Below are 12,150 nucleotides of genomic sequence, written 5' to 3'. Positions count from 1 at the left end.
GAGAGGTCAGAGGCCGTGCAGAGTGGTATTAAAGCAAAAGTCAGTTTCTGTTTTTCTTTGTTTATGAACTGCATCACAGTATTGTATTTCTGGCCATCTTTGATACCAGCATGAAAACATTTTACTCACCCACATCATGCTGAGGTGCAGGAGCTAACAGCTTTACAGTACAGTTGAGTTCCCCTTTATCTCAAAATCAACTATTTTGACCTGATCAATAAAATTCCACATTATTATCAGATGAATAACAAGACATTTATAGGGAACCTTCAAAGCTAAGCCCCTAGATGCATAATGAAAGAGAAGCAAAGAGCCTGTATCTCATTAAGATTCCCCACAGTCACCCTGCACAATACATTTGACTTGCTCTGAGGAGTGAGGGAGATGGATTTCTCTGTTGTCATGTGAGAATATTTTAATGTGTCATCAAAGTGGCAGCTCATTTCTGGCATGATGAAACACTGAACCCAAGCCAAATAAATGGAATTAGAAGACTGTCTGAGGGATAATATTAGCAGACTGCCTCCGTGGTTTGATACAAAAACCAATTCGGGCATCACTCTGACGCAGCCTAAATGCTGCAGTGATTACTGTGCAACTGACATGAAACAGACACTGCAGCACGGGCTGTGGTTACATGTTGTGTATGTGCCTGTATTATTCACATAGTGGCCATCAAAATCTGTTTACATCTCACACTGTGGGGCTTGCCTTCCTCGTGGGGACCAAATCTCATCATTTAGATCATAGCATTTTAGAGTGACGATATACTTTACGGTTAGGGTAAGGCTGGGGGGTGGTCAAGCACTGACAGTATCCAGCAAATGAACGGAAGTGTGCAGTCTGCTGGTGTCACTCACTGCAAGCTGTGGAGCTTTGAGGTGGTTCACGTTGAGAGTGCCGAAAGGATATGATCCACAGAAGGGTGTACTGCATTGCACAGGATGCCGGCCATCAAGATATAGACTGAAGATACAAAGATTGTGTAAATGTTCTGATGCCCTCATACTGTTATTCTTATCTTCTTTGGCAAGAGAACCCCTTGTACCGTTGCTCAATTCCAATCAAGCCCAGTAAGCCAGGTTACAAATGTAATCATTTGAATTAATACAACTTCATTTAGGAACATTAACAAAAGTAAAATAAAATATTACATAATTAAAGTCTTAACAATAAATTTTCAAACTGGACTACAAGACTAGCTAGAAGATTAGTTAATATCTGTTGATACCTTTAGTACAATATTACTAAAAGACATTGTAATTAACAAAATATACTATATTGAAAAAGGTGGGGCTTTTACAGTCTCTAGAGAAGTAAAGCCCTCAGACATGAGGTGAGCCTACAGCTAAGAGGAAAGGCAGGAGACAGAGATCTTGTAGCAATTTGTGTGGCCCATACACAGCAGCTTTATCAGCACTCAACACAGCAACTCAAAAACTCTCCGACAGATGAACACTGGCCAAAGGCCATTAATCTTTACATGAGTCACAGTAATGGCTGCCCCTGACTAACCAACTTGACACGGTTCTCAGCCACACACCTCCTGGCCCTACACACTAACTTAGATCAAGATAGACACTATTAAATGAACAGTGAAATCTCCCTGTTAATAGCCCCTTAGGTCCCTACACCGACAGCACAGTCCCAGTGACCGCTCCCCAGGGGTGGCTGCACACAGATACCTACTTTGCCTATAAGTGGCAAAAAAAAAGATCCGACCTATGATAACCACTGACCATCAGTCATTAGGTTTGTTGGCAGTAAGATATGCAGGACTTAAAAAGCTATACGTGGTGGGTGGACACATTTCATTGGTATAAATGTTTGAATTTTTCACCTTTTATTTAATTAACTGATGAGTAATATGGGCCACAGCGAGCCCCACTGTGTTGGCTCTGGTATTTTCACAGCCGCAGAAAAGCAAAAATAAATTCACAGACTCCACAGTGTCGTGTGGACTCAGTTTCCACAGAGCCAGACTGTCAGTCACCACTGCCTCAACTGCTGCCTTCGGCCTCACACCTGTTGTCTGAGAATCCAGAGAGAAGGATAAACAGCGTTAATAGGCCTGGCCCTCCGCCTGCCCAGTTACTACTTCACTGGGACATCTGATCCAGTGGTGGCCAACAGGTGCACTGTGTTTCTGGCACTGCTACACACTTACACATCTCCAAGGAAACTGTCAGCAGAAACCATATACTTTATTGCATGTATTGTTGAACGAGTAATGAATAAACTGTGAAAATGTGGCCTGAGAAGACAAACTAATCAACAGTTAAAAATAAAATAAAAAAATACAAGAATAAGAAAACCCCAAAACTCTCATATGTGATTAGTTCCTGTTACAAGCTAACTCAGATCTGAGAGAAAGACAAATAAACAAGACCAAGTAATTTTGGCAAAAAAGGTCATGTGAATTTAACGGAAAAAGCCCAATAGATAAGAAGATAAAGTTACAGCTATCTATCCCAGAAGGCATCATGATTTATTGCATTTCAAGTTGGCAGGTTCTTGTGCTTAGATATATTTGTCAGCACTCAATAACCTGAGGCCTGCACCACTTACTTGGATTCACTGAGCCCAACAATGGTCTTCTCACAAAACTGGTACCACAAATGCTGTTACCCAAATTCTGAAGGTGTTATACGACTCCTCCAAACATCTGGAACCAAGAATAATCCAGTGCGGCCCAAGAAAAATTCTAATTTAATTCATTTCTGGAGGCATTTCTCCACACATAAACAAAGATGGTGGCAGGAAATGATGTCATCTCTCACTTTGTACAAAACAGTGTCATTTCCTGTCCTGTTTTTTTTTTTTTATTGAAAAAAATAGCAAAGTACAATTGTGTTATATCATTATGATTGTACAACAATATACAGCAAACAGACCTTATAGCTACTATAAAGGAAGAAACCTCGACAGACCCTGGCTCTTGGTGGGCGGTCTTCTGCCTGGGGTGAGTGGACAGAGGAGAGAGAAATGAAAGCAACAAGACACAACAACAAACAATCAAACACTGGGCAGGTTGATGTGGCCACTGACTGCTCATCAGAAGCCCTGAGCTCCAGAGCCAGGGCAACCTGCAGAAAGGTACAGGGAGAGAGAGAGGACACACTATGGAAGAAAGGAGACACAGTTAGTGGCATGTAGTGGTGGCATATAGATGGATGGAGTGAGAGGATAAAGGAGAGGTGAGGAGCTCAGATCATCATGGGGCCCCCTAGCAGCCTAGGCCTATAGCAGCATAACTAAGGGAAGGCTCAGGGTCACCTGATCCACCCTAACTATAAGCTTTATCAGAAAGGAAAGTCTTAAGTCTAATCTTAAAGGTAGAGAGGGTGTCCGCCTCCTGAACTGAGACTGGGAGTTGGTTCCATAGGAGAGGAGCTTGATAGCTAAAGGCTCTGCCTCCCATTCTACTTTTACTACTTATAAGAGAAATATGATCTCTCTTGCTAGTTCCTGTCAGTACTCTGGCTGCACCACTTTGGATGAACTGGAGGCTTTTTAGGGAATGACTGGGACATCCTGATAGTAAGGAGTCGCAGTAGTCCAGCCTGATGATCACATTAGTGCAACATCTTTTGTCCCTGTCAGGAACCTGTAGGAACGACCACTCGGGTTTTCCAGTGATGGGACTGGTCAGCAGTCAAGCTGTTGACAGGTTATGCTCTGAAGCAGGAGCAGGTTAGCTGAGCAGCACAGGTTACCGTGGTGATCTAACCTGATTAAAAGTGAGTCTGCTTCATGGTACCGGAAAACTGGAGCTGAGCCCAGTGTTAGCTGGATCATCCGCTAATCTTATTTAATGGTACAGGTACCTGAAATATTTGCATCTGGACATACAATTCCTTTACTAACTTTACATAAGTCTTATTGTTCTTTAATGTTTGTTTTTACTTTAAGGGCAACTAAAACAATAAGCATTAAAGTGAGAATGAATTTCTGTGAAATCGAACAGAATATAGGAAGAGCATTTGTATCATATCTTCATGATTTTCAACAAGTGAAACATTAGGATTCTATCCATAATCCAAAAATAAAACCTCAGCTCTCACTTCTCAGTTGCAGTACTTTCTTCAGATCACTGGGAAGAAGCACACACAAATAAAACACTCCAAACAATCCACATTTAGTGCCCTGGGCTTTATTGTCTTATTTTAGTGCGAGTTCTGTCACATTTTTTTTTTTTTCTTTCTTTCCAGCCTCCAGGTGGGACAAGTAAACCTCAGATATATCCTCCTGCCATTGGACTGGGCATTCAGATTCAGACAAAGACGAGAAGCACTACTAAGTAATGCTGCCTTTGTGGCTAACTCTTCACAGAAGAGAGTACATAAAATTCCCCAAAGGAAGGCACCCAATACTTGCTCTTGGCCTTGCAGCCATCTGGAGATTCTTTTTTTCCCCCCCACATAAAAGAAAATAAAAGAAAAGAAGAGACAAAGAATACAAAGAGGAGAAAACTGCTGTTTTCTCACAACCACTACATCCATTCATTAGCATTTTTTGATATTAAAAACTGGAATGATGAAACATGTGCAGCGATTACTGCCCATTCGCTTCCCTTATCACCTATGTATGAACAAGTAACAAATTAACAAAAGAATGAAGTCTTTCAATAAACACAACGCTTACAATCACATTAACCACAAGAATTAAAAAAAGAAAATACAAAAATAACTGAATTTTTGTTTTACAAAAAAATGTTTGTGGGACAAAAGAAATATAAAGGGGAGTCCTCGCATAAAAATTAAGGACAACCCCTTTGGAGAGGAACCAAATACAAAAGCAGCATTGATATTTATCAAAACCATAAAGACAAGGATCACAAAAAATAGTGCTTTAATCAGAAGCAGCAGGGGCTTCTGGGAAGAGACTTCATCCCCATTTTGTTACTTGTGTTTGGGACAATGTTGATGGAAGCTTACAGGAGGCACCCACCAGCACTCCTCCTGGTTCTCCTGCTCTGGATGTGTGTCACCGCTCATTTTCACAGGCTCCACAGAGAGAACCACCACATGGACCTGAAACAAATGTGTTTTTTTTTTTGTGTGTGGGTGGGTGGGGGTTCACAATATACAAAATACCCAGGAGTCTGTAGCTACCTAACACTTACTACAGCACAGGAACCAACAAAGGTACAGTGTACAAATAAAAAAAAAACAGAACAAAACAAAAGAACAAAAATTAAAATAAAACCTGTAAACACAGCACAATAAATAGATAACAGCAGGCTCTGCACCATGCACATGATGTGATAAAACTCTTCTCTAGATAACTCCCACATCTCCCACACTTTCCACTTACTTGGCTTAATTTTTTTCCTTTGACTCCCAAGTGCAAAACATCACAAATGGATAATTCTGTATTCAAGTAATATATACAAGGGGGATATTACAAATATGCAGTTACTGTACAGATACGAATTTTGCCATTTTCATAATTTACAGATATCAATCTTTTACTTTTAACTGTAACAAAAAAAGTATTTAAAAAATACGAGATGAGAATTGCAAGCGAGTGGTCAGAGCCACTCATCATTCTTCTAGTCTGCGTCAGTCCTGCCGTCCCTTTGCATTCCCAATGCTACGATGCACAGCGCCTGCAGAGTGGACTCTTCACTGCACCACTACTACGTCACCTCCATGGCCACTGTGTTGTCTGCTATACTGTTCAGGGCTGGCTTTTCTTCATCGTGATTATCCCTGTGGGCGAGAGGAAAGCAAAGATCAACACCACTGCTCCTTAACTTTTCGTCTTCTAGGGACTAAGTTCTGTGGCGATTTCAACTGTATGAGCTCTAACAGACAGTGTTTGGGTAATACTTACCAGTTTCAGCTAACTACTGAAACCAGGGATTGCTCTGTTACTGCAAAGGATTTAGTGTTTCCTCTCCAGAAACATTACATAAATCTGATATTGCTACAGCAAGACTGACAAACATACAATAAAGGTTTTGTTTTCTCCTCTGGGTATTCATATTTATACACAACTATTGCTCATAAATTCCTGTTTATTCTGCATCAGAATGACTTCAAAATCATCTGTGATCGTCTTTTTTTTAATCTGAGATCTTATAAGTGATGTGTGGTACAGAAAGAATGGCAACTGATGAAACTGACAAAACCTGCAACTCTGATCTCAACTCAAACAGTGAATGTTAGTGGTCAAGATGGTGGTAAACGTGGAAAACTGACATCCGCTGTCTTGCCGAGAGGTGGAAGACGATATTGATATCATTCATCTTTGTAGACTAAATATGAAGTTACAGCCAGTTAGCTTAACATAAAAAAAAAAACCCTATAAAGAATGCCACTTCCAACATGTTCATTAAAAAGAGAGGTGCAAATTTTATTACTTTTAGACAGGACTTTCTGTTTTGATGATTTCTAAATAATTTCCTACATAAGGTAAGGCATATGGAGTGCCATCTATGAGTGGCATGAACTTCCTAATCCAACTCCTGACATATCCCAAAATGTTGAACTATTCCTTCAAAGGTCTGTATGATCAATGCTGTACTGGACACAAAAGCCTCACCTTGAGCCAATGTCCATGGACGATGCTCCAGAGACTTTGGATATTTGCAGGTTGGTGGTGGTGGACAGTTTTAAGGCAGATGGTGGCATGTTGCCGAGGGTTCGGGGAATGTGGCGTCCGGCCGACGGCACGCTCAGACAGATGTTGTTCCCAATGAGGACCTGAGTGGCGGCGGGGTTGGCGTTGGCAGCGCTGCATCCCAGGAGCCCCAGCGTTGCTGCTGCATGGGCGCTGGGGGTGGAGGTGAAAGAGGTGGGGACAGCATTGGTGGGCGGAGGGGTAGCCGAGTTTGAGGAGGGTTGGAGGAAAGCTGGGGCCGCAGAGGTGGTAGTGTGTGTTGACTGGTTGGACTGGTGAAGGGCTGCCGTGGTGCTAGACAAGTGCAAGCCTTTGAAAACCCCTGTTTACAGGAGACATGCTCTCAGACATTCACAGAGACCAAGAAGCAGCAAGAATGTGACAAGAAACCAAGTGCAGTAAAACTCACTTTTTCTTTGGCTACATTTAAAGACTTTGCTGGATTTGGTAACAATACCAGTTTATGAGGTGCCCCTGTACAAACTAATCCCAGTGCTGTGGTAAATCCTCTTCTCTGTGCAGCTTAAAGTGTTCAGGTTTTGTTGATACTGAGAGTGTACGTGTTGATGCAACTCTGCAGTCATTTCTGAGGCTGCTGGTGGAGATGATGTTGTAATGGACTGCAATATATAGCTAAGCCTTTCCAACTCTGGTTTGCACACAAGCGGAGCAGCTTCAACTGCATGCGTATATTTTTAAATTCCAAATACCAAGGCCTAGACATGTTTCTTTCAACTTGTGTTTCCCATTACCGGGGTAGTTACCACCTCTAGTTTGTGAAGTTATGCCTGCTTGTGACCTCTCAAGGCCTTGTTGTGAATGGCAGTTGTTAAAGAGCCAATCAGTGATTTTTTTCCCTCCTCTTGGTTTATTTCATTAAGGATTTTTAGAAGCTTAATCTATCCAATATTTCACAAGAAAAGGAAAAAATAAGATAAGAAATGTTACTTTACTATGTTACTAATCTGCTGACACCTCAGGGAGCACAGCACAAAATCCTCTCAATCCACTTCCTAAGGCAGAAGTGATGGGTACCAGTTTGTGAAGTTATGCCTGCTTGTGACCTCTCAAGGCCTTAATTGGTTGGGTCAGATTAATAAAATAAGTGATACTAACCTGCACCTGCCAGGATCCCATTGACCCCACTTGCCAACACCAGCTCCTCTTTGGACTTGAAGCCCAGCAGCTGGTCAGTGGTGACGAGAGCCGAAGCAGCAAACTGGGCGCTGGCCTGGTCCAGTGTCTTGGACACAAGTGCCTGGAGGGAAACCGGAGAGAGAACATGTGGGTTGTGCCAAAGACTCGACTGCCCTGTAAAATTATATTAAACTTGTGAGCTCAGCTCACTTCGGCTGCCAAGCAGGAACTGAGCCAGTGTGGTAATGCTGCCTGCTCCTGGGAATGTGGATGTGTCCTAATTCCTCAGAGTGGGTGAACTGACCTTTAACTGTAAATCATTTCCATAGAAGGACAACTCTGGCTCATTTAGTTTGAGCAATCTTCCATTTACATCTGTCAGATAATACCACATTTAAAAAAGTGCCACAAAAACTGCCCAAAATGATACTGACAGCAAAAGTCAGGCAAGATACTTCAGCAGGTAAAGTAGATATAAATGTGATTGACACCTTTTTCCTCTCACAAAATGTCTACATACATTTTTAATATAAGCTAAAAAAAATTATCTGCAAATATAGGTTTAGTAAAGGCTGTGTGTTATCCTTCCAGACCTGTGTGTTGGTCATCATTGCAGGGGCGTTGGTGTGTTGTTGCTGTTGGCTCTGCTCCAGCTGCTGTTTCTGCATGAGGACCAGCTGCTCCTGGTGCTGCTGGTACTGCTCTGCTGTGAACGCTGAACAGGAAGAACGAGATACATTGGTCAGAAAAGGATTTGGGAACATCTGGCTGCTTCTGGGTGACTGATTTAGCTGTGTTGCTTTTCAGTTTTATCAAACACTACAGAGGTATGATTTGACTTTGAGAGCCAGTACAACAAACTGCACTGTACTGAAGCTGCCCTTAGTTTACATCCGATTAGAGATGTACAATTGTTTTTAGATCTCAGTTCATAAACCTATGAAATCTTATTCTGATATGACAACTGATATGAGCTCGACTGCATCAAACCAAGAGTTCCCCCTCACTAAGCTGTATCAACAAATGACAGAACTGTATTACACCAGGTGACAAACTGGACACAGAATAAGACCTGATCTGAAAACACCCCCCTTCCCACCACTCAGTTAAGAGCCAAAAGACCTAAAGTGGGGATTATGGTCTGTTGAGACTGCATGTTGGATGAGAGAGACACACATACCTACATGAGAGCAGGGAGCTGCTGCGCAGACAGACTTTGAATTTTTTACTACAATGCCTGCTAAAATGAACCAAAGTACCGACTAATAGCAGCTGTACTGTGTTCAGCTATAATGACAGGAAGTTACCTCTCTGGCAGCTTGTCACACACATAGAAAGACATTTGTCTGAAGTAAAAGCCACTGAAACTGATTTTCTATACGTCTGTACAAAAGCAAAGCCTTGAGAGGCTTCAGACAAAAAGAGCATTGTGGTACAACTAGACAAGGGTCTAGCTGGTGGACATGTACAGCTACAGGGTGCAAATGATAGGGGACCGTCTACCAAGTGCAACACCAGAAAGAGATACTAGAAAAATATACACTCTTAGGGTAGTGTCACCAAAATCACCTCACACTTCAATGGTCTCTTAGTTTGAGAACACTAGTTTGGAAAAACATGCAGCAGCTCTTTGTGGTGTTGCACTTTGTACACAGTCACTGTGCAACCGTCTCACATGGCCTATGATGGAAATTAGGTTGCAGCTCATCGTCTATCTACCTTACTGGGGTGGGAAAGATGCGTTGCTTGTACTTTAACACATTTTGCTAAGTGGACCACGCTGTCTCCATTCCGTTTTCTTTCCTCTTCATCATCAAACTCAGACTGCATCAGCACTGAAATTTCCTGCTGCCTTGAATATTCAAATACCACCATCAAAATCAACTAATCAAAACTAATAAAACTGTCCAAACAATTAAATGAAAACTAACATTATAGAAATAACCTGTAAAACAACCTAAGACCAGGCTAACACCATCACTGAAAATGTATAAGACCAATCAAAGTGTACATTAATAACTAGCAGATTTCAGTTTTGTAGGTGGCCCTAAAGAATCCAGCGCCTTCTTTAATTAAAGCAGAGCGCACAAAGGACAATCAGGCTTTGCTCAGTGTTTCCATAAATTACTGCCAGAATCACTATCACCACTTTCAGCTGTTCCCCGTTGTCAAAACTGACAACTTATCAAAACTACATTTAATAAATGTGCTCCTTGTCATTCCAAGAAACCAGTGCAATAAAGCAACCAAATGAACTGTTCCACTCTGGTCAGACCACAGGATTTTAGAATTTGTAGACATATGATACCACAGATATGACTGAACACCACAGGGAACAACTGGCTCACCATTGATAGGGGTGGGGGCTGGGCCAGTGCGGTTATGGGAGATGGCTCCTCCTGACGGGGTTCGTGTTAGTCCTGACACTGTCCGGCTAAAATCCCTAAATTCTCTACGAGACAAGTCTCCTTCACCCAAGGGGTCATGGAGTAGTGTCCGTGGTCTGAAGTGCCTCCAGCGGCAAGATGTAATATTCAAAAGAATCTGGCTGAGGTCCATAGGTTTTGGCGATGATGACGACGACAGGGGTGATGAAGAGGAGGGAAGGTGGGAGGAGCCGGCGGGGTCCGAGGTATTGGTTTCTGAGGTACTGGCGTTAGAGTTGCAGAGCGGAGAGGTGAGTAGGTCAGGCTTAGGGTCGGTGTCCGGGCTCTGACACATGTCTAGATCTCTGTGTGCTCTGTCCAACAAAACCCTGAAACACAAACCAACAGTCATCATCATAGACTCCCATTAGTGAGCTGTTACAAACTCAGTCAGTGCTCAGATGAAATGGAAAACATGCGGTCACCATTATCACTACATCATCACCATCCTTAGGTTTTGACTGGAGTATTCTACAGATGTATTCCTTGCATATGTAATTATAATGTCCAGTGGAACAGTACCAAATACAACTGGGTACAAATAAAAACATGCCACTCCACCATGACTACAGAACACTTGCATAACGGTCATGACTAAGTTTAAAGCTACACCCACCTGAAACTTCAGCTCTTAAAATCCAGCCAGAAAGAGACAATTTGGTTATTTTTGCTGTTCTTGTGCCTCAACACTACTGGGGCAGCCATTTTTAACTTGCCGTGGGGTTGGTGCCAGAGGAAGGGCCGTGTTGTACCCTAAATCTAAGCATTTTCACATATTGTACAACTATACTAAACTTCATAGGCTTCCACGTTGAAAGATATAACTATGGTTGGAATGACCAACCCTGCAGTCCCTACAGCCACACAGCTAGTGCAGCTAAACACACTGGGCTCCATGTTCTCTGACATAAGCAAGCATAGTGATTTTAAATACAATTCATTTAGAAGAAATAGCCCACTTCGTCGAGGGAGACAATAAGCTTGATTGCAGACAAACAGAACACTGCTAATCTTGTGTGTGTCTGGGCTGGGCTTCTCGACAACACCTGGCACTGTGGGAGCTGCTGACTAACTCCTCCAGTCACTGCATTTTATTCAGCCGTCAGTGTAATTACTGAGGGGACCACGAAGCTGCAGAACATGATGCTGTTTAACCTCAGTGTAAGCAAAGTTTTGAGGTTTACCTACAGGCCATAAGTGGCAGGTGAATCATTACCATGTTCATGATTTTACCAGCTGGCTTGACATTTATAATAGAATCCGGTTGTTGTAAATGTTTTAAAATTGAATTTAAGACCAATGCAAAAAAAAAAAAAAAAATTAGAAAGGTACGCCAGTGACCATTTTTGCTACCTTTGAGGTTGTAGTTTGTTTCTTTGCAACCCATGTTTTTACAGGCTGAACAAGATATAAACACCCCTCAGTATACCACAATTACGTTACAATTTAACACCAACAAAAACCACAACCCCCACCTTTCAAACTGTTGCAACAAAAAACTGAACCTTATAATGTTCATTGCAGTGGGGGACTGGTACTGGACTTTATTCTTTTTATATTAGTGTCAATGAATAGTATGTAGTAATACTGAATAGTATTTTTTAATCCAGCAGGAGCTGATGGTGTGGTAGCACCAGGCTCCTTACTTTTTCAAATACCAGCGTAGTGCTCGGTGCTTTTTGATTTCATATGGGATTTTACTGCTTTAATTCTCATTGTCCCAAGTTTAAAATCTTTCCGACTCATCTTGTAAGCCGCCCCAGAATCGTTAATTACGACAGCTAACCATTTCCATTACTTTTCCCATTGAGAGCCAAATTTCCTTAATTTGCATCTCCCCATCTTGCTAGTTTCTTCCACTATTTTTCATTCATGGAAAATGTTGGTAACAGCGTACACGCAAGTCACATGAATGCAAGACCTAGCATGCAAATTGACAAAAATGTGCAGCCTAATATAA

General features: G+C 42.0%; 1 protein-coding gene across 5 annotated transcripts in view; it reads right to left on the bottom strand.

The window, feature by feature from the left end:
* Positions 1 to 4,133: 4,133 nt before the first annotated feature.
* Positions 4,134 to 12,150, bottom strand: part of epc1a (enhancer of polycomb homolog 1 (Drosophila) a) — a 24,695-nt gene continuing 16,678 nt past the window's right edge. For 4 of the 5 annotated variants that reach the window (XM_020599785.1, XM_020599799.1, XM_020599791.1 and 1 more), the window contains 5 exons: positions 10,113 to 10,519; positions 8,358 to 8,479; positions 7,744 to 7,885; positions 6,550 to 6,949; positions 4,134 to 5,714 (listed from right to left, as the gene is read on the bottom strand). In XM_020599785.1, the coding sequence (XP_020455441.1) occupies positions 5,642 to 5,714; positions 6,550 to 6,949; positions 7,744 to 7,885; positions 8,358 to 8,479; positions 10,113 to 10,519 (1,144 nt within the window). In that variant the 3' untranslated portion in view covers positions 4,134 to 5,641. Of the gene's footprint in view, positions 5,715 to 6,549; positions 6,950 to 7,743; positions 7,886 to 8,357; positions 8,480 to 10,112; positions 10,520 to 12,150 lie in introns of those variants that run through there. The other variant, XM_020599808.1, reaches the window with a different exon arrangement.

This window comes from Monopterus albus, unplaced genomic scaffold (genome assembly GCF_001952655.1).
Source record: "Monopterus albus unplaced genomic scaffold, M_albus_1.0 scaffold3.1, whole genome shotgun sequence".
Lineage (NCBI taxonomy): Eukaryota > Metazoa > Chordata > Actinopteri > Synbranchiformes > Synbranchidae > Monopterus > Monopterus albus.
This window is presented reverse-complemented; position numbering and strand designations above follow the sequence as displayed.